This window comes from Filicampus tigris, chromosome 6 (assembly GCF_054856515.1).
Source record: "Filicampus tigris isolate MCC_2025a chromosome 6, RoL_Ftig_1.0, whole genome shotgun sequence".
In the NCBI taxonomy this organism is placed as follows: domain Eukaryota; kingdom Metazoa; phylum Chordata; class Actinopteri; order Syngnathiformes; family Syngnathidae; genus Filicampus; species Filicampus tigris.
Window position 1 is genome coordinate 23621594 of NC_141222.1, and position 22656 is coordinate 23644249.

Consider the following 22656-nt stretch of genomic DNA (forward strand, 5'->3'; position numbering starts at 1 on the left):
GCTACAGTACTAATCAGACCAACTCAAGCTGTGATGCGCACGGAGCGAAGTGTTTCCCCTGGGGCAAAGCAGGCAAAGGGACATTAGTTCCAGAAAGAAAGATGACAGAGGAAAGGAATGATTGTCTTTTAATCTAACAAAATGAAGAAAGTCAGTTTTTCCCTCCAAAGTATTGTTGTAATGTCTGCCTTTTTAGTGATGTACATTAGCATAAAAGCCAGAACAGTGTTATGAGGGTTGAATAAAATGACTTCCTAATGTCTGTAGGATTGATTGAGATCCTGCCCAGTTTTCTGTTGGGTGCTCAATCCATTGGATCTGCTTTCTTCCCTTAAATTCCTTACACGGATAAAGACTTGTTATCGTAGGGGTATCATTAGTGCCGCACAGTTGAGCTGAGAAGAAAATTGATCTGCAGTCAATAAGGAAATCGATAATATGACCTATAGGCGGAATCAGTAATGGTAGTGGTGCAAAGTCAGCTGTACTGTTTGTGCATGATCTGTGTGCCGTATATGCAAAAGCAAGAGCAGAGACCGTGGTGGAGTCTTTTTTTTTTTTTTTTTTTTCGCCGATCACTACCATCTCACGCCAATAGACTTCACAACCTTTACTCTAGAAACTTTATCTTTGGTCCTAGTGTAAACAGAATAAAATTTACATTTTAGTTAGAAGAGAGTAAAATATTCAGAGTGAATTTTACTCCAACTATTTTTACTGTGTGTGAGAGAATTTGCCTATCCCATCTAGGTGGGTGGAGTATCAAAGTTTAATGGACATTTCGAGGACTCTATGAAATTTGAAGGGAAAATAAACATGTCTTGTAAATTTGACACACCACAGAAAGAATGTTGTTATCATCCCTGCCAATTTCAATGATTAAAAAAAATCAACAACTATACAGTAAAATTGGCACATTATTTTTTACCAAGTTACAAATTTCACAATTTTGGAGTACAATTGCCTCCCCCGGCTACTAGAGCGAGAGTAAATCTTCAGAATGGATTAAAATCTCTGCACTTGGAGTGTAAAATGTTAGTAACTTATTTTTGCAATGAATACGCACTTTCAGTAAAAACAGAATATTTTACTCCTAAGTGTAAATTTTACTCTGTGTAAACTGGGAAGCTGAAAGTGAAAACACAAGTTACATTTGAAACATTTATTTACTTGACAATGTCATTTTAGAGCCTGTTGGTCTCAAAGTAGATGCTTACACTATTACCACTCATCTTTAAATTCTTAATAAAGTAGTCTGTAAAAACGGAGAGAATTCATTTTCAGGGCAGTTATGTGCCAGTATTTCATTACGTGCAAGTATTTATTGTGTTGATACTGCGACCGGAGCAGTGGCATTATTTACCTACATCAAATCGTTGCAGTTAGAAGTGTATTGATTCATCAATTCGCTCAAGGGTGGCTAGCTTCGGTCCTCGAGGGCCGCTGTTCTGTAACCTCATTGTCACATGCCAGCAGAAATATAACAGCATGGTGGATTGCAAATGAGAAGCAAAGTGAAAAGAAATGACCAAGATAACCTTATAGCCCAAACAAAAATGCCCCATGGGGCGCACACAACGACAACGTCGGCCGTCCAGGCTTGCAGTCTCCTCTCAAGTTAATAAAAAAAAAAAAAAATGCATGCAGATCATGTGGAACAGTTGTCAAGATTCCGCTGCATATCAATAAATTTAGATGGAATTAATTTTTTCATAGATTTTTGAAATGGCTGATCTTGTTTCTTTCAGAATAATGACCCACTGACCCTTGGTTACCATGGATACCCATCTCACGGCCAGGTAAGGATCTCATTTAAATCAAACAAGCTAAAATAAACCTTTCTTGTGAACTGAAAGTCATGCGTAGCATTAGTACAACTTGATTAAAACTCTAAACCTCAAGATGCAAAGTAGAATGTGACGAGCGTAAGCGAAGATATATTGTATTTCCCGTCTTTCCCTCGTAATGGCCAAAACAAAAACAATCCCCATTGTTGTCCTCTAGTTTTATTTGACTTTTCTATACCTATATTCAACAACATTTGGTTATAAAGCATCCTTGAGTACTCTGAAAAGAACCACAGCAGGCAAATTATTGACGAGTGTGTTTGTGTTTGTGCTTGTAAAGCAGCAGTCTGTTTCCTTGTGTTCATATTAGCCCGCTGACTGTTATTAGACTGCTCAGTTGATATGGTTAATCCTTCGATCGTCCGCCATTCATCCACTCATCCTCTGATGTCTCTACCCGTAATCCTCTCCCCCCCGCCCCCCCTCCCTTTGCTATCCTGCCAAACCTCTGGCTGCACTTCATCCTCATCTTAAGCTTTTACGCGAAACCTTCTGGTTTGTATGATTTCTCTCTGGGGCTGCTCGGATTATTCACATGGCTGGCAGCCAATTAGCCACTTTTCATTTTTGCTGCATAGTGATGAGATGATACTGCTTTGAACCATTTCCACCCTAATGATGATGTTCGAATGAGAATAATCATGAAGGCAAAAGAGTTGCCTGCTGCGAACTACATACGTGTGATAAATTATGGAAAATCATGAATAAATAAGTGGAGAAACTGTGGCATCCACGCAGCACAGAGTAGCAACTGGATGTGAATTACAAGCAAAAAACACCAATGGAAGACATATCAAAATGCAAATGTTCTTCCGACAACCATGACACAGTTTAAAAATGTAAATGGCTCCGGCTATGCGAATATGGCGGACATGTAGGGACTAGTACTGTATGTCAGAACCAAAACAAAAATGGTAGACTTGCAGGGCTGTTATTTGTGCCAGTAGATGTTCCTGGACAAGTGTTACATTTCCAACAAGCAAAAAGTTTGATTTCTTTTAGCTTTTCAATTGTAAAATATAAGCCCCCGCTGCACTTTTGGATGTTCTATGTTTTCATGTGTGTAGGGTAGAGCTGAACTCATCTCTGAGTGGAATGGCAAGAAAACAAAATGGATAAACACACAGCAGTGTACTGTCATTTATTTGTACTAATTGTCTAATTCAGTTTCCCAACCTTTATTGAGCAAAGCCACATATTTTACATTAGATAGATACCAGCAAATGCCCCAAAATGTAAATATCCTGAAATAATGATCGTTGCCTCAGCGTATTGACAAATGTAATTAACTTAGTGTGGAATATGTGCCAAAGTTATACATATTCAGTGTTCCCTTGCTACTTTGCAGTTCCCTTCTCTATTGCGGATTTTCGTTTGGGACCATAACTTCATTTACTGCAGTTTTATCCCTGCTATTTTGCCTTTTTTATCTTGCTATTTTTCTTCTAAGTTGGACCAGTCAAGAATTTTATTTTTTAAAATTTTTTTGGAGGAGGAGAAATTTGTTTTAAAACCAACACCATGAACATTAGGATCGCGTACGGAAATTTACTCTTGACGCCTGTGCATTACTCTGAAAGTGTATTAATATTAATGTATTAATTTCCAAACACAATTTTGTCCATTCTACCATTCTACCTGCATATGATGCCTTGTAGGTGTTTTTTGTGTGTGACATAGTAACGACATTCTTGACGCCAATCAATCCGCCCGCCACGGATTCACATGCATCAACGTGAATGACATTGACTCATGTGTATTTTTGTTGACCGGAGATTATTTTTTTAATGTTGCCTGCAATTAAAAAAGAAAAACCTCACAACTATCTTGGGCTTTCCTTTACTTGACCTTAAAGCCAGTCAGACCAATTTACTTTTGGGACACTGAAGTGCCAACTAGCCGTTGATGGGGACAAAAGGCTGGGAGGAAGACAAGGATGGCGTGTAGAAGATGTTCCCACATTGCAGAGGTGCTAAACTGTCAACAGTGGTGTGAAGGTGATGTGATCAAAGACTCCTGAAGGAAGAGCCTGGGGAGCATCAGAAGCTCAATGTGTGAAGAAAGACGTGCTCTGCCTGCTTAATGAAATTGGCGACGCTTAACTCCTCCATTACATCCATGCACTGTTAATGGCTTTATTTAAGCATGATAGAATTCTCATTTGCATGTGAGCTGAATTATTTAAATTTGAGGCATCTGTGGTTGATTCGCTGGTACAGGAGATTTTAAAATATTTCAATATGGGACCAACTTTTTCATGTAACAGTTTAATAGACTACCTGAAAGATGTGATCGTCTTTGTCAGACCCCTGAAATAATGGAGAGAAGAATGATGCAGCTTTGATTTATTGTCTGTTGGCATAAGTGCTTGGCAGGGAATTTATACTGTAAGTTGTAAATGACAGCTGAGTCACTTCAGATTGATAGTTTTTGTATTAAACAATTGAGCGAGCATGCAGTGGAGTAATACACGACTGCAACTGCAATGATAAACTTATTAAATTAATAGCTCTCTGACAGTCAAGGAAAATGGTTCATCTTGGTAAAGACATGCTTTTTTTTTTTTTTTTAAATCCATCTTGGATTGTACCTTATGATTCAGGTTAACCAAATGCTGAGCAGGACCCAAATTGCATTGCCAAGTAAAAGCATGGCATTGATGCCCATATGTTTTGTAGGTGAGGCAGAGGAGCAAGATTTTTTTTTTATTTAATTTAATTTTTTTTTAAAATAATACCTCAAGAAAGACAACGTGTCCTTGATTTAAAAAAAAAAAAAAAAAAAAAAAAAAAAAAAAAAAGTTTTTTTTTAGGCATGAGCCAGTTAGCATTTTCAAGGTATCCCGTGGTTTTAAAAAAAAAAAGATCTGTTTCAAACCCACAAAAACTTTCCATCAGCGCTATGAGTTGTTGTTTTTCTGCTTTTTTTGAAATCCTTGTTATAAGGAAAGGCTAGAGCGTTGGTGGTTAAGATCAGGGAATGTCGTTAATATTTGACAACTATGGGCATGTGAAGCCCTTTGAGACTTTCTTGTGATTAAGGCCTATATAACTAAATCTGACTTGACTTGACTTTGGGAAAATTGGGGTTTCTACCCTAACCCTTATGTCACAATGCTTGGTGGCAACATGTTATCCGAGGGTTGTTTGTTTGAATGAATTTCCTTGTTCAACTATTCCCAATTTTTTTTTTTTCTTTTCTTTTCTTTTTCTCTCTAAGTTTACTACAGGTAATACATTCCAGACCCATGTGCAATAGATGGAAAATCTATGTTCAGAGACCATGTAAACAACTGCTAGGCATGTTGAGGCACAACGTGGTACTACACTGAAGATGCGCAACTCTAAATTCGGACTTGCCAGTATACTGCAAAAAACTATTTAAAAAAAAAAAAGAGCAACAGCGCCATTGTTGGTTGCAACTGAGTAGTGCACTCTCCACTTTGTCACTACATTGAAATTCTTTGCAATGCTTAGCAGTGGTTAAAAAAAATAAAAATATTGTGTACAGTATGCCAACTTAGTAGCACTATATCCGCTGCTACTGGAAAAATAAAACATAGGGCCTGCATTTGAAGACGTATTGCAAGTGGGACAGCCTTTGCATGGTGTTAAGACATCACTAACCTTTAATATATTGCGATTAGTGTTATACTAAATATTTTTTTTACTTTAGCTGATAGATGCTGCTTTTCAAGTTTTGTTTTGGGGTCTGGTTTGCGGAGAGAGAGAGAGGAGAGGCGTCTCTCTCCCACGAGTGCCATCAGTCCCAGTTAACTCACCTACATGGGGAAGGAGAATGTTCGTAGAGTGAGCAAAAGAGAGAGAGAGGTTAGTGGGACTACGATGGAAAGCGGAGGGGAGGGGCGAGTGTGCAGGTGTGACAGAGTCAGGGGGTGGGGTTGTTTTAGGGGCGGCTAGGTTGTCTCTGGGTGAGAGAGGAGACAGAAAAGATGAGCAGGCAAGGGCACAGCGGCAAAACAGACGGCTGCGTGTCGAGCGAAAAGAGGGCGCGAGTGGGAGAGAGAAAGACAAGGGGAAGAGAGAAAGCGAAGCGAGGCAGAGAAAGTGACAGGGACGGCGGCTGGCGGAAGAGGAGGAGGCAGTGAAGGAGGAGGCGGGGGGAAGCTGTCAGGGCAGACCCGGCGAGCGGGGGCAGAGAGAGGGAGATTTTGAATCTATGAGACAGACAAGAAGAGACGGAGCTGGTGAGGTGACACGAGCTCAGTAGAGGGAGAGCGAGCGAGCGAGGCGGCGTGACAAGAGGAACGGAGTGAGAGAGGAGGAGGAGAGACGACAGTGCGGTGTTGCTCACAATACGATGATGGGACTCTACTATCCTTCCGTGTTGTCGGTGAGTGTTTATCCTCCCCGCCGCCTTGCGCCCGTGTGTGGATGCTCGATGACTCTCTTTGCGAAGGCTCCGCGTGCCAGTCCGCCACAGTCTCGCAGGACTGTCATCAAGCATGACGCGCTGATTAATGACTAACGGGGGGTGGGGAGGACTCCACTTGACCCTTTCACTCCAGCGCTCCGCTCGTTTTATTTCCCCCCCCCCCCCCCCCCCCCCCCTGTGTTGAACGTCCAAAGTTGCCGTTTGATATATTTGCGAGGGCCAAACGCTCGAGTGGCGATGGATGGTAACGCTGTTGTTGTGGCATCTGTTCTTCCGCCCGGAGCCAGAAGCGCACGCAATGTGAACATCAGAGCAGTTCCTGCCAGAAATTATTCTGCCATGTATTATGTATGCTCAGAGATATCTATGCGATCGGTACAGTGCAGTTGGCTGGATGCTGCGGTTCTCCTCGCTGATAAACTCGCCACATGGCTGCTGGGCTCTCAAAGCAATACGGGGGGGGGGGGGGGGTGGAAGGGGGGTGTAAAAGTGCTCTTTATTGCCCCTGCAGCTGTCTGCGTACATCACTCTTGCCTATGAGCAAAAGGGACAGGTGTCCACAGAACAGTTGCTTTCCCTTCTTACACTCCTCTACTGGCTCTCGACACATCTTCAATAACGTGAGCAGTGCGCACTTTACGTAAAAAAAAAAAAAAAAAAAAAGTTGGAACTGTTCATATTTCATTCGAGATGAGTTGGAACCGTGTGTGTGTTTCCTAATTCAGTTTCTCATCGCGTGTGTGCTCCTCTTTCAGCTCTACCTTGCTCTCTTTACTGTTTGACCTCCTTTCTCCCTCCTCCTGCTCTCCCCGGGGCCCTGGCAGCTGTTATCTCAATGTTTTCCTTTTAGAGCCCCTGGAAGAGGGGGATGGGGCACACGGAGAAGAGAATAAGAGAGGAAGAATAGAAATGGATTATTTGGGAAAAGGTGACGGGACACCCCCGGCAAGGGAAGCCTGCCGGATGATGAGGCTAACATTATGCAGGGATGACTTGTTCGGGATACAGTGGGCCAGAAGCTCCTTTTGAGAGTTATTTTTGTGTTATGCTGACTTTGCAAGTTTGTAATTTACCAACGCAATCCAACAAAATGTGATTCTTTATTTTTTTTGCCTTTTTTGAGCCTGACAAAGTTTAAGTAGGTGACTGGCTGCACTGCTGAAATATTTTCTCAAGCCCCACCTATGCCCTCAAGCAAGGGAGAGCCTCCTACCTGCTGCAAACACACACAGCCAAGCGTACATCAACACGCCCCCTACACACACACACACACACACGCACGCACATGCAAACACACAGACTTCCTCCACCTCCAAATCTTCTTATCGATTCTTCGCAGGGTTAACAATAACGGTCTTTAAATGATCCCAATGAGCTGTGTTGCCGTAGCAACTGGGATGAGTCATTCATTTTGCACAGATTGTTAGATGGTTCGAGGCGTGAGGGAGACCGTCGATCTCACCGCTATGTTAGATAAACACCTTTGCTCTTTGCCTCAATTTTTTTTTTTTTTTTTTTTGAAAGGAGAGGGAATTGGCTCAGGTTTTCACGGTGCAGCATAAACGCTTATGCCTCCTTTGCAGCAATTTGCTCCCTTAATTGCTCCGAAAGCGCTCGCAGTGAGGCATCTGCGCGCCTTTGAAATGGATCGGGGGTTGCCCTCGCTGACTTGCCGCATGGTGCCAGTGAGAACACTGCCCTGTCGCTCGTTTGTGTACCTATTTGAAACCACCTGCTGACATTATGCCGTCGACATAAGACTATGTATATTACTGTATTGAAAAAGGCGAGCAATGATGTCAGCGTTTGTTTGTTCACCTGCGCTTGTTTCTTTTGAGGTGGCACGCAGCTGTTAATAAGGATTAAAAGAAGACAAATAATGTCAGTGGCTTTTTTTTTTTTTTTAATTTTGTTGTTTACCCTTTATACGTTGCGGCAGCGGAGCCCAGCCGACCATTGATGCAGATAGAGGCGGGGGCAGCTGAAGTCAGTGATGAGGTGTGTACAGGCCTGCACACATTTACAGTAGAAGAAGGGGGTGTCTCCAGACTTAAAACCATAAAAGGAAAAAAAAAAAATCGGGGGCGGATAGGGAGGGGTTTGTTTGACGAGCAGACATGTTACCCTATAAGGAGACGGACAAGCCTGTGGAAGGGCGGGCCAGGATGTCGCTAAAATGCTGTTGCTATGAGGCAAATGAGCTCGATTGACTCGAATGGGGACGGCACGTATGCGAGGGTCCCGTCTGGATTTTATGAAGCGTAAAGAATCGAATCGGCGAGTGGGAGGAAAGGGAGAACAGCGGCATGAAGGGGGGAGGAGGAGAAAGAGCGATGTAGGATGGGGGTGATGTGGGATGGAATAATTAAATAAGAGGGTGTCTCCTGGCTCATCGGTATGCTGCAGACACGTTGGAAATGGTTTTCCAGCTGTTTGCAGCTTTGGTAGCAACACCGTGGAGCCAAAGGGCAAAATGGGAAGTTAAACCACTGACATGAAATTCAACATTTCAACAAAAGATAATTACAGGCATGTACAGTATTCAGACTGAAGACTATTATTTTACAGCTTGTGGAACTTTATTCGCTTTCCGCCAGCGGACACTTGCAAATGCATATCAGGCACAGTAGAATGTTATAGAAAGGTTCATTTAGTTCAGTTGTTTAATTCAAAATGTAAAACAGTCTTTTCATAAAGCCAATACATACCTAATTTTTGTATTTAAAATCATTTTGATTATTTGATCTTTTTTTTTTTTTAAAGGTGTTGAATTATATATATTTTTTGCTGTCAGCTATAGTTGGAGAATTAAAAAAAATCTAATTGTCAGTCAAATATTTCACTGTGTGGTAAATCTGAGTTTCATTTTTGGGCTGATGAAATAGTTTTCCACTCTGTTTTAAAGCGGAAGTCAACCCAAATATATATTTTTAAAGAATATGTTCTATGCAGGCCCACTACTTGAAACACGGCATTCTGATTAATTGCGTTTGTGGAATATGAGTTTAGCAGCAAAATCCACCCGTTTTTAGCCATCTCTGGGGGCGGCCATTTTGTCACTTCTGTCGACTGTAAATGACATCACAGATACTCAGATATCGTCCAATCATGGCTCAGCTTCATAAAACAGGTGAGCTGTGATTGATCGTTACCTGAGCCCTGAGCAACTGTGATGTCATTTTCAATCGACAGAAGTGACAGAATGGCCGCCCCCAGAGACGGCGAAAAGGAAGTAGATTAACTCTTATTCCACAAACGCAATATTTATCAGAATGTCTTGTTTCAACTAGTAGGCCTGCATATGTTCTTGAAAAAAATGTTTGGGTTGACTTCCTATTTAAACAATTTTATTTAGATGCGCCTATTGAGATGTAATTTGCAATTCACATTGAAATCGAATCTGCCATCAAGTTGAATTAGGATGTACACTAATGGCCCAGCCAAGTAAGACCGCCAAACGCCAGTCTTCACATGAAATGACCCGGCGCTGCCCTCTCTTTGCCGTGTCAGCCTCTCCGCCGCCGACTCCTGTGCACGAGCGTATTTTATAACATGCCTCCTCAGACACACTTGCCGCTGCTAACTGACCCGAAAGTAAGCCAGCTCGAGCTACCGCTCTGAGCCGCTTTTGCTTAGCCAAACCAGGGCGTGCGCTTAAACAAGCCTTAATGCCCTAACGCCGGAGGAGCGTATGCGCACGCCGATATGCACCCAAGATGGACACAAACAAAGCATGCACAAATCTGAGTGCTGACACAGATGCTAAAATTCCCCACAAGAATGCCCCCTCTCACTTTTTATCCTGCCATCTAGTATAGTATGTCTTTATTCAATAGACGTGAATCACAAAGGCCGTTCACAGCCATAAAAAGGCCCGCCTGTACCTTGATGGGTCAACGGCGTTTCTTTCATGAGCCATACGCAGGCATATACTATTTTTATGGCTCGTGGGATGTTTACTTTGTGCTTCAGGTAATAAAAAAAAAGCTGCTGAGATGCAGCTAAAATGCTTGTCATCCGACAAGGCCGATCGCAGGACAAAAAACACAAGGCTTTCTTTGGCTTGTCTTGCCGCTTCTATTTTGGTTTTCTAAAAGAACATCCATAGCCTGGGCTGTTCATTCTCCCAGCCAAGACTGTTGATTTATGTTTGCGCAACAGCTTTCTAAAACCCCTTATCATGCCATCCGATAATGCATTAGTTTTTTGGCCAAGACATGAAAGCATGAAGTCCTGAAATGACTGCCCGTCTGAGTTGCATCACAGGTTGCCCAAGTTTGAGTCATTATTAGTCAAGTGAGTTGTGAGTCATCGCCACAGTCTCTCCGAGGGTGGTTTTACCAACAAATTGGACAGTGTCCGCCGGTTTTTGTACAATGTGCCCTGAACCGGTAGGTGTGGAAGTGAATTGGTTCACACATGGATCTTCAACCCTCCTCCAACTCAGTACATCGTCACTGTCCTGTGAAACACGTCCATTTTTTTTTCATTTTTACAATGTTTACGTTAATGGGGTTTCTGCGTTATAGACATCCCGATAACGTGATTTAAATTTTTTTTTTATTTTATTTTTTTATAAATGACAAAATTGTACATGTGTTTTTCACAGGACAGATGCCAAACTGGATCATTTTTTTTATTATGCTAATGCTATACTTTGAGTCCTCTGTTTCGACCACAGCACAATCCATCACAGCACAATCCATTCTGGGAATCTGGGTGGCCTCCCATTTGTTTGTACTTCAAAGAAACCCCCCCCCCCCCCCCCCCCCAAACAACCCAAAAAATGATAACACTCTGTTTCTCCAAACATTTTTAATTAACATTTCATCACTTTGAACTGTCATACAGGTATAAATATAGCACCATTATATTTAAGACCAAAACAGTGAATCAGTCTTAGTAGAACCGAAAAGATGTTAGAAGTCATTCCTAACTCAAATGAATGTAAACATCCCAGTACATACTTACATGATACTTGATATACTCGTGCTTGTCCTTCATTGATGCCGTCAACATGTTTCATCGTCCGACCCGAGCCAGGTGATCAACTTTCCCTTTCTACTAAGACACAGGAGCAGCTCTAGTTTCTTTGTATTTATCACCTAGGCTAGTTCTCACCGGGTCACCCACAATCATGCATGTCGCCCGCTATCATTTTCATCCCTCACCCAATTGCTGACTGCAGTTGTTGCAGTATGAGGTCATCATATTTGCAATGTATGCTTTGCTTTTCCCCTGCGGCTGAAAACTCTCCATCTTAAGAGAGCATGATTACAGCTCACCTCCAAATTACTGTTAGAAATGCATGTTGACTATTTGACTTGTATCTAGGAGTTTCATCTGTCAAAAGTAAATTCTTCTAGGATTATCATGGCAAAATGCGCTCCACGATGAGGTGAAATCGCAAGATGTCTGTAAAGCCGCAGGGTTGAAATTAGTGCGCACAGCTGCTCTCTGAACATGTGAATGAAGTTGGATACGCTGGTCCGTAATGTGGCGACCGTACTCATCTGGTGCTGCGTTCCAGCAGGGAATCATTTCGGGGATTTCTGGAAAAGCACATGTGCGGCAGAGTTGGTCGCAAACCCGGCGACAGTATTTGTGTGCATTCGAAACATGTATTCACTTTGATTATTGTAATGCACTGGTGTCAAACTCAAGGCCCGGGGGCCAGATCTGGCCCGCCACATCATTTTATGTGACCCGCCAAACCAAATTATATGCATAGACTTCATGTTTCTTGCTAAAATACCAAAATTGCAAATTGCCATCTTTTTTAAAAAATGTCGAGATGTTGCAAGCAGTAGAGATAGAAGGATATGTTATTTTCAGGGCTGATACCGATACAGATTATTAGTTGCCTAGGAGGCCCGATAACCGATATTTGGAGCCGATATTCATTTTCAGCAAACAGGAAAATATTGGCGTCAAAATAAAAAAAAAATTACAACTCTTAACTTTGCTTAAATGTATTCAAGCGTATGCTTATTGAAAATTTTTTTTCAGATTCACAAAATGTTGATTATTATTATACATTTTTGCCAATATACATCTTTGTTGCAAAATTCTAACAAAAAGAGCCCTCCCAGGGTCATCAGCATGTCTTACAAAGTGAAATGAAAACTTAAACAATAGCTCCCTATATTTTCAAAAGTAAAGAAAGTTCTCCAAAATTTCAAAATGATACAAATGTTCAAATTTCACTTATTTTTTTGTTTTGATTTCAAACAAAAACAGAAGGGTGCAGAATGTTGCCAAGGTCAGTACAATCTCTTATAAAATTAACTGAAAATTTACATAAATAGTTCTTAGAAGTTAACGCAGTTTTAAATGGATTTATTATCAGCCATCAGATTTCTAAAAAAAGGCAGAGAATCGGCCTGGCTGATAATCCCCTAACAAGCAGTTTTGTTACGCATTCCCCTTTTGATATAAATGCAATATTTTTAAAACCAGTTTTTATTGGCCTCTGATTTCAAAACGAGCTATTTGTCAATTTGTTGTGTATATGTAATATGAGGCGATTATACCTTTTATTTGAGGTCACAGGTCATAACGGCCCTCCGAAGGAAACCATAACTATAATGTGGCCCTTGACAAAAATGAGTTTGACACCCCTGTTGTAATGGATTACTGTGCTGTGTTTGTGGACTGATTCGAATAGTACACAAGCAAAGTCGGAGCAGATTGTACAGGCTGAAATAATTTGTAAACATTTCAAGTTGTCTGCTGGCGTAGTGACTTTTTGCTGCTGTTTAGCACGAAAAAAAAAGGCTCATGTTCCACTTTGTAAATGATGCCGCAGTGGTTTCGCGCAGCGTCGCCATGACGACCACCCACACCGAGGTAATATAAGTGCAGTGGAAAACTGATGTCCTAGTGCCAAAAGCGAGACAAGAAGATAGGATATGTAATAGAAACATGATGAGTGAAAGTCGTCCGTCGTGACGGCCGTATGTCCGAGGTCCGTTGGTTGACGCTGAAATAAAGGCCTGTGACACAGGTGTGTCACCAAGAAAGGTCAAAAGCTGTGAGACAGATGGCACGCACACAAACACGCGTGCGTACACGCCCTCCCACACACTTTCAACACTCCCAAAGGGACAGAGATCTATTGTGCTACTCAGATGGGCATCACTGCAGCCTGTCACACACAAGTCCGTGTAGCCCACCAGATGTCAGGTAAGCACGGCACATTTTTGGAGGTGATGTTTAGTGTGAAAGGCAAGTGAATATCAATTAACTAAATGACCTAACCACAGTGCCACGCTCATTAGGACTACTTTTTTTATGATAGTGTAATTTCATTACAGCGGTGAATGGGAAGGATAATTAGATGTAGGAGGGCCGCATGGAGGTTACAAGGAGATGAAGGAGGAGGGGTTGCGGCTTGTGAGTGTTTAATTCTTGCACGGCAAATACAGTGCTACCTCAAAAGTTCAACGCTCCTGATGTCAATGTAAATTTTTGTGAAAGTCACACAAACCTTGAAAGTTCCACCTGCTATTGTCACAAGACATCAGCAAGCGTACCTTCAATGTACCTCACGAGCGCTTAGATCAGCTACAGAATGCAAGGATGAAAACACAAAGTTGAATACTTTTAATAATACTCCCATGTGCCAAGTGTTATTGTTGGTTTGACATTTTACAAATGTGCACAAATCAAAATGTGAGAAAAGGAGTTGCCGGAGGTCGAATAACAATACATCCTTAGTGTTAGACTATTTTATTGTTTGTAGATTTTAACATCATACTGGTCAAGTTTTTACTCTTGTGCCCTTAAGTGTTACTTAAACGCAGCCTGTACAGTAAATACAGATTTTATGATTGGGACCGTTTGACCTTGGAACATTGCATTGTACAGTATTTGTTATTTCTTATTAGAGATTAGTTCTAAATGCAAATTTACCAGAGATTGACTAGAATCCTGGAATGAACTCTGTAAATATCCCTCTAAAGTGCTTTTGGTGTCCTCATCAGAATCACTCAGTCATCATGAAAATGTAGCGGAATAATGAAACTCTGAGGTTTTAAGTTGCCGAACATTTGCACTCATACCAAGTGCGATTGTAATGGTCTTTTAGACCCTTTTATTATTTGTTTTTCCATTGGATGTACCGTATGTGATTTTTGCATTTTGTCTCTCTTCAATGGAGGCTAAACACTGGATAGTCGCAAAATAAATATTGAAAATGTTTTGGAATTTTTATCATATGCTGCATGTGTGATTAAATGTTGTCAAGCTTAACGTATCCACTCTGTCCTAATCAGTTGATATAAAAACCTTTCAGAAACCAAAAGTATACAGTACGCAATCTGCTTGCTAGCTAAAGAATTTTTGCTAAGTGAAGGTCCCTGCGCTTATTAACTGCTAACATTAGCCAACAATCTCTAGCATGTTAGAAAGCTCACTATTTTGCTATTTGCATGTCAGTTTGCAGTTCATTTATTTAAAAACAAAATAAGTGTGGGAGCTAGACCAACAGGCACGGCGGGATTTTTTTTTTCTCTCCCGGGGCTAAAGGTGGGGCTTGACTGATACATAGGGGGACTGAGAAAATAATTTATAAAAATATTTTAGAATACCAAATAAAATGCAGGTGTAGCCCCAATACCTGGAGCTACACAGATTACGGATACACAGATAGCACCATCCCTTCTTGACCAATATGCATTTTAAACAGCTAAAAATGTAGTTGCGGTAATATGATGAACACGAAATTGACAGGAAAATCTCAACAATTTGGGAAAGTCTCAATGGCACCTAATGGTGACAACCTTAAGTTGAAAATAATTAAGAGGTGAATAGTTTTCATTATTATCTTAAATCTGTTGAACTACCTCATGTATGTTTTATTTTAACCATGCTGCGTACTGATTATGTGTTAGTCTTGATCAAGGTCGTGGCCCTGTTATGCACCGAAGAAAGCGAGTGACTGATGCAAAGACTATCTTATTGTTAACCACTGTGCTGTATAGTAACTCATTTACTGCCAGACATTTTCAGACCCTCTTTTACACTAACGTTTGAAAAAAAATAGAAAAAAATAGAAATAAGTTCTTGGGATTGAATGGCCAAACTGTGGAGGGACAAATAACTCATTCAGTACCAGACATCTAAATATGTCAATGGGATGGAATGAGCCTAGGCTATAGGTGGTGGCTAGTTAAAAATAGACCCAAAAGTCAAGTTTTCTCTTTACCACTGCACAGCCATCCTTCTTCCGTCACTCATCACCTTCCGTACCCCTCCCCCAGTCTCTGTCCTTCGCCTGTGACCATTTAGGGTAACCGTCCCAACGCCACCAGCTCCGAGTGTGTGTTCATCATAGCCTTCTTTTTTGTGCCTGCTTTTTTTTTTTTTTTTTTTTTTTTCTCCTGCGCACACTGTAACTCGCACAAGTATATTCCGGACCACTAACGGGCACTTGGGCAGGCTTCCATGCTAACAGTTGGCGGGGTTTGCGTGAGGTGTGTGGGTGTTTGCGTGTCAAAGGTGGTTTGTATGTAGAGATGTTGGCGAGTGTGTGTGCTGGCACGGTACACGCGATTGTACAACACTGAGCATGGGGGCATGTGACCCTCAATAATAGATGTGTGCAGTGAATATTTGATGGATGTTGGGTGGAGACATGTTTCCACGCACACATATGGGGGCAGGGGGGTGTGTGCAAATATTTGAATCACGCATGGATGACTTCAACTGATGGAAAAGTGGCATGCCTGCGGCCAGGTGACGGGTTAGGTAGAAGATTCGATGGAAGGTTGCCAACTGAGCTTCTCACCCTTCCCTTCCAACAGGGTTCCCAGGATAGTACTTCTGGTCAGGAGGGACTCGTACCCCCGCCTTTCGCAGCCTTCCCTCCTCCTCCTCCGCCCCCTCCCCAGAACGGCCTTGCCCTGGATTACGGTGGCAGCCTGTATGCGGCGAGCACGGTGCAGGGCCCCGTGGAAGCCGGCGGAGCAGTGAACAGTGTCGTCAATGTTGTCAACAGCCTCAGTGGCCAAGTGAGTGTCAGCCTCCCTCTTCTTCTCCGCATCCCATGACATGTTAAAATGCTGTGGGTATTTTCTGTCTCATCAAATTAGAGGGAAAAAAAACCACGCTTGATCTAATAGTGCAATGCAGAATTCGTGTTGTTACTGTAGCTAGTCCGTTTTAGGGCAATAAGCCTTATTTGTAACTAACTATAATTTAAATGGATGCCTCACTGTGAGGCTGTAGGCCAGAGATCACCGACTCCAGGGCTCATGCATGCTGCATGTTTTTGATGTTTCCCTCCTCTAACACATCTGATTCAAAGGATCAGCTCATCAGCACGTTCTTCAGAATCCTGATAACGATACGGATCATTTGAATCAGGTGTGTTGAAGGAGGGAAACATCTAAAACATGCAGGATATGGGCCCTCGAGAACCTCGAGTGGGTGACCTCTGTCGTAGGCTGTAAGATTTTGCCTAGCCAGTCAACAGTGAATGGTAATGATAATGAAGATTTAGTGAAATGTGTATGTATTTATGTCTATCTAAGAATCGTATTCAAGGATCCAAGAACAGTCTTTGAATCGAAATATGCATTTAATTTTTTTCCATACAAATTCAAAAAGTAAATATCTGTTACAAGCTTTGTAGAAAATTGTAGTTGAAAAAATGCGATTAATCGCAATCTATTATGAACAATTTTGCAATTAGTTAAAAAATTGTAATCGCATGACAGCACATATATTGCTTTAAAAATAATTGTAATAAACTGAATAAAGCTATTCAGAGGGCCCCTTCATACAGTAGTTGTGGTTCAGCTTTGGCAAATTCACTAGAATCACCTATTTGTAGATTTTGTTGTTGTTTACTTACTACTTTTAGGAAAGAAATGAAAGTAAGTTTCTAAAATGACTAGAAGAAAAAAATGGAAAAATGTCTAAAAGTCCTTATAATCAAAGGTGGGGATTTTTTTGGGGTCAAAGTTTTTAACCTGGATTTAAAAGCATTCACATTCTGGGCTGACCGCTTCTGTTGGCAGCTTTTTCCATTCGCGTGCAGCATAACAGCTAAACGCAGAAGCAACCCTCCCCGCTCATGGGTGGCCACGGCAAGTCACTCGAATGTTATGTTTGGCACCGCTTTTACAGCGGATGCTTCCTGACACAACCAACCCATTTTTATCCAGGCTTTTCTAATAAATGGTGCGCTAAATTCACTTGAACTTTGGTACACAACTGTCCAAAGTGGCACCCAAATCCAATCTTCAACCCAATCTGCTGAGTCAAAATAATTAAACCGACCTTGGGTAAAAGTATTCCAATTTGTTGAAACTCCACATCTAATCGGTGAGTGTGTTGTATGAAGAGTTAAGCACAAAACATCAATCAGAATACAATAGTAATTGTTTTGATGGCTAATAGCATTAATGTATTGTAGCATGTCACAGTAGCGCCAAACTCTTAGCGCATGATAGATTAAGTTTCCCAAGCAAAACAAATAACCTGCATCAATACTGGAGTTGATATTAATGTTCTTGTGTGAATCAGACATATTGTTACCGGCTGATCTATATTTTCCTAATTGGCATTATTAAATGTCACTTTTCACTTTCAGTCACATTCGTCCCTCACATGAGGCGGCCAAAACAATACATTGGTAAATGACAACATTTATTCCCATTGTGTGTTCTTTCCTTCCTGGTTCGTCCCCGCGGCCCAGCAGTCAGATGGCTCCTCGCAGATTGATGGCCAGTCGGGCTCAGGAGGAGGAGGAGGGAGCGGCGGCGGGGGGAGCATCGGAGATGATTCAGACGCCAAGGGGACACCCAAACGCCTCCACGTGTCCAACATTCCCTTCCGCTTCCGAGATCCTGACCTGCGGCAGATGTTTGGGGTATGCGGCTTGAATTATTCACCGTTTTTCGGCTCCCCTTTTCCACCGTGAATCATCACATGACAAATCACTTTGGACCGTTAAAGCCCTTCTGCGTTTGCCTGCCTTGTTTTCCAAACTGCCCTTCATTTGTGTCGCTTGAAATCCGCATGCTCTCTTTTTTTCTCTGCGCCATCGAAACGTGTAAACAAGGTTGATCTTTTTGTCAAATCCGTCCATGTGCATGAATGTGGCGCACACATGTGGAAGACATATGGGAGGAATGACTCCCATCTGGCTCGCTGCCAGATCCTCCCCATGCTTGAACAGTGCTGACACCTTGTGGTGAGATGCGGTACTAGCCGCTTCTCTGATGCTCATTTTCTCGTCTCCTCTTTTGTCGCAGCAATACGGCAAGATTCTTGACGTGGAGATCATTTTCAACGAGAGAGGATCCAAGGTAGGACAGCCGGAGCAACAATGTGCGTGTTCAAATCATGTCAACAAACCCTACATTCAGAAGCGTGACCCCCTCCTCACCCAGGGCTTCGGTTTCGTAACATTCGAGACGAGTGCAGATGCGGAGAGGGCCCGAGAGAAGCTTCATGGTACACTGGTGGAAGGACGTAAGATTGAGGTAACTCAACCCCTCCACCTCCTCGTATTTCATTTGAAGATGGCCATTTTTCTCCTTTTGTTCTCCCTTCATGTCCAATGAGAATGTGGCATTTGGCGTTTTCCGGTTGGCTGCTCTGTGTTCAACTCTAACCCGTCCGTCTGCATTCACTCGAGCATGGTGCATCAGCGCACACGCTGGCGTCCGCGTGGTCGCCACTTCCCGTCGATGTTTACTCTTGTTCTTGTTGTTTCTTCAAAGCTGTGTGCTTTGCAAAGCATGCTGGGTGGAGTGGGAGCACGGACAGGCATGGCCGGGGGGGGGGGGGGGGGGATGCGGTGGCTGACGATATCCGCTTCCCTCACAAGCATGGAGGACTTTTGTTTTGTTCTCCCAAAGCCCCCCCCCCCTCACAGTTTTCCACCATCACTCCATCCTTGATCATGATGAGTGGCTATTATTGTGTTCTGGTCGAGTGCAGGGGCCTGTTATTAGCCTTTTGTGAAAATAGTGCTTGCCGGTGTTAGGAGTTTAGTGAATGCTGCATGGATGGGGTCGTGACGGCAGATGATGTTAATTACAAAGATTTGAAGGGACGTATGCATGGCGTGGCCTTCAAGGGCCACTGTTTGGGAATGAGACTGCCGAGAGGTGTGTGGTGTCATTTATGATGCTTCCAAAGATTATTTACACTCATTGTTGCATCCCCCACTTCTTTTATTTAAAAAAAAAAAAAAAAAAAAAATCACATTGTGGTTTTATTTTTCATTTACCTTTGCCAGCATGAGCTAGGTTTTTTTTTTGTTTTTTTGTGGCAAGTAGTGTTGAAGCTGAAATACCGCACACTGTGCTTTTTGCCATTTTGCCGTGTTGTGTTTATTCTTTTTGTTGCAAGTGGAGCTCCTCTGCATGGTTGTGATTGTGAATGCGCAGCACTATTTCCTGTCCGCGCGTGGGTGGAGAATGATTAAGTGGACGGCTCGTTATCATCCCCTCTCTTCTCCTGTCCGTCATCTTTCTCCACTCTTCTTCACTGTGCCAGTCAGTTTGTCTGTCACTTTGTCTTTGTGTGTACCCCCCCACACACAACGCACCTCCTCCCGCCCTCACATACCTCTGTATTTTCTTCTGTCCCGCCATATAATCCGAATCACACTGGAGAGCAGAAATACATTTTATTTGAAATTTTCCTCTCGTTTTCCTCCCCGGTAGCGTTAAATCAGTTTCCATGTGTTTACTCTTTCTTTGATTTTAACGTGCGTGTCGTGGTTTTAGAGTGGCTGGATTGGCTTGGTTTATGTAGGCGACTGTTTACATGTGACATCACTTCCTCTTTATAGGTGATTCATCATTATCGTTGTGTTCTTTCGATTTTATGTTTTTCCTTATTTTTTTTTTTTTTAATTTGGCTCATCATTTCTTTCTTACACATATTTTCTCTATTTCCCTGATGATTTTTGTATGTTGTTGTTGTCAGTCTCCACGGTAACTGCTCGCGTGTCCTCACGCCGTTCCCCCGGCAACGGTAAGTTGTGTACATGGCATCATCTTTTGAATGAAACCCCTCTCCCCTCACCCCATCCGCCCCAATTGGAGCAATAAAAAAAAAAAAGAAAATGCACCCAAATGACAGCCACGGGCGATTGATCGAGAGGTCCTGATTGGCTAATTCTGTGATTGTTTGGGGAGGTGGAGAATGAAACGATTTGGAGAATAGCAATTGACGCATGGCATAATGAAGGCCACCTGTGTAACTGAATGTACCGCATCTATCTGCAAGTGCAACAATTATGACCCGCAGCACTTCTTATGCATTCATTCCAATCACCTCTCTAACTGCATTGAACTCCAGAGCTGTGTCTCCTTGCATGGTTTACTCTCTTTTCTCTATTCTCTCGCTCTCTCTCTTTTGGCATCTGTATGACATCATATGGTTCTGTGTCGTTTCTTTGTCATGTTGCAGCCAGTAGTTGCATTTTGGTACGTTAGCGGGACGGCATGCTGACGCATGAGAGCTATGTTAGCTGTAGCGGAGAGGATGCCGTGGCCGCGTTTCACGTAGCGGCCGATCATCACTTTGTGCGTCTACCCTGCAGACAAGTTGTAGAGGGACGACGATCGAGAATGATGCGCGGACGAAAAGTGGGTGCGAGCGGTTCAAATTGAGTCCACGTGCAAGTGAAGGGCATTTAACGGCCCGCGAATAGACGAGTTAGCAGTTTGTCTTTCCCTGGTCTTCTTGATTGCCTTTTTGACCAGTTTGGTTCTGATGGTGTGCGTTAGTCGCGTGCTGCTTTGAGGTCTGCTGTGCGCCACTGACTGGGACGCCCGGCAGTGTTTCACAACCAACGGTTTGATTGATTGATCTATTTATTATTGGTTTATTTATTTATTTATTTATTTATTTTTATGTTCAGGAATGACATTTGCATCCCCCCCACCGTTTTCTTTTTTCTTTTCCTTTCTTTCTCACCTCGTTCTCCATGTGATCTGTCTTCCACGTGTACATATATGTTTAGTCGGTGTACGTGTGTCTGTTCATGAGAAGGTCTGCACATTCGGATGGCTCGTTTCACTCTTCTCTCCACATCGTATGTGTTCTGTGTATTTTCGTGTGGACTGGCTCCTCCACCTGCATCCCTCTGTCTTTCTGTCCTTTCTCTGTCTCCCCCTCTTCCTGTTTTTTTTTTCTGTACGATGCGATCGGGAGGGCTGCCGACTTTTTTTTTTTTTTTTTTTGGATTCCTCTGTTGCTGCCTCAATGCTTGCTGATTGGCTCGTTGTGCTCACCTATGCTGATGTACGATGCTCTTGATTGGCTGTGTGTACTTTTTGTATTTGAATATATTTTTTTTAAATTTCCTTTTGCATTGTGTTCAACTGATGACTCTGCTGCTTAATTCACCTTCTTTTCCCCTCCTTTTTTTTCAAAGGTATAGCCATGCAATAATCTTGGATTTCCTTTTTTGAATGCCCTTTTTTTTTTTTCTGAAATATTTGTTGTGTGCCTTTTGGTTGCATTGTTTGTGTGCAAACTGCCTGACTACTCAACGGGATCCTTGTTTTCAATGTCTCTCCTACAAAAGAAACGCATGCATCAAATACCATTGCTGCTCATCAACAGAATTAACCAAGTCAAGAGACAATTATGAAGGGATAACGACAACTCGCTATAAGCTAGTTCTTAACCTTATTCAATTTAAGATAACCTGAAATACTTGATTTAGTCTCGGTTTTCTGAATATTGAGTGAACAATGCGGTTTCTCCTTTGTGTAGGTTAACAATGCCACAGCCAGAGTGATGACCAACAAGAAGATGACGACCCCGTACTCCAACGGAGAGGGTCTTGCAGCTCTACCATATGGTATTGCAAATCTTTTTGCGCTATAATTGCACAAAACAGAATCATTTACACTGATCAGCCACACGTTCTTGAACACGTTCAGCCTTTACAAACATATTAATGTCCAGTTTTGATTGACACTCAGAGAGGTATTCATTTAATAATTAGGTCTCATTCACTGCCAAGGACATATTTGCCTTTTCATAGTCCAGCCATTCAATCCCAGGAATTTATTTATATATTTTTTTCTTTTTGTTTCAAACGTTATGGTAAAAGATGGTCTGAAAAGGTGAATGAGGCTTATACCTTGCTGTGTTGTACAACTAGATTAGATAAAATTGTTGTCAGTATGGCGTAGATAAAAGAAAAATACTGGTGGAACTCAAAGTTTGTGTTAACGAAAAATAAAATACCCTATGTATGTGTTTGTTTACTCTTCTATTGTGCATGTTCATGTTAAAATAATAATCTGGCTCCGGTGTGGTTGATCTGTGATTTTGTTGAAATGTTACTTCCTTTTATGTTCGTCTTCAGCTGGCTGGAAGTTAAGTCCTGTGATGGGAGCCATGTACAGCCCTGAGCTCTACACGGGTATGA

General features: G+C 42.2%; 1 protein-coding gene across 5 annotated transcripts in view; it reads left to right on the top strand.

The window, feature by feature from the left end:
* rbfox2 (RNA binding fox-1 homolog 2) overlaps positions 1 to 22656 on the top strand; it is a 38788-nt gene that overhangs the window by 6471 nt on the left and 9661 nt on the right. For 3 of the 5 annotated variants that reach the window (XR_015087108.1, XM_086033138.1, XM_086033136.1), the window contains exons 2-8: positions 1749 to 1799; positions 16049 to 16255; positions 17947 to 18120; positions 18506 to 18559; positions 18644 to 18736; positions 21993 to 22080; positions 22594 to 22650. Coding sequence is in view for 4 of the 5 variants with exons in the window: in XM_086033138.1 (XP_085889264.1) it covers positions 1749 to 1799; positions 16049 to 16255; positions 17947 to 18120; positions 18506 to 18559; positions 18644 to 18736; positions 21993 to 22080; positions 22594 to 22650 (724 nt within the window). In the remaining variant the exon portion in view is untranslated. Of the gene's footprint in view, positions 1 to 1748; positions 1800 to 5820; positions 6201 to 16048; positions 16256 to 17946; positions 18121 to 18505; positions 18560 to 18643; positions 18737 to 21992; positions 22081 to 22593; positions 22651 to 22656 lie in introns of those variants that run through there. The other 2 variants (XM_086033137.1, XM_086033139.1) reach the window with 2 other exon arrangements.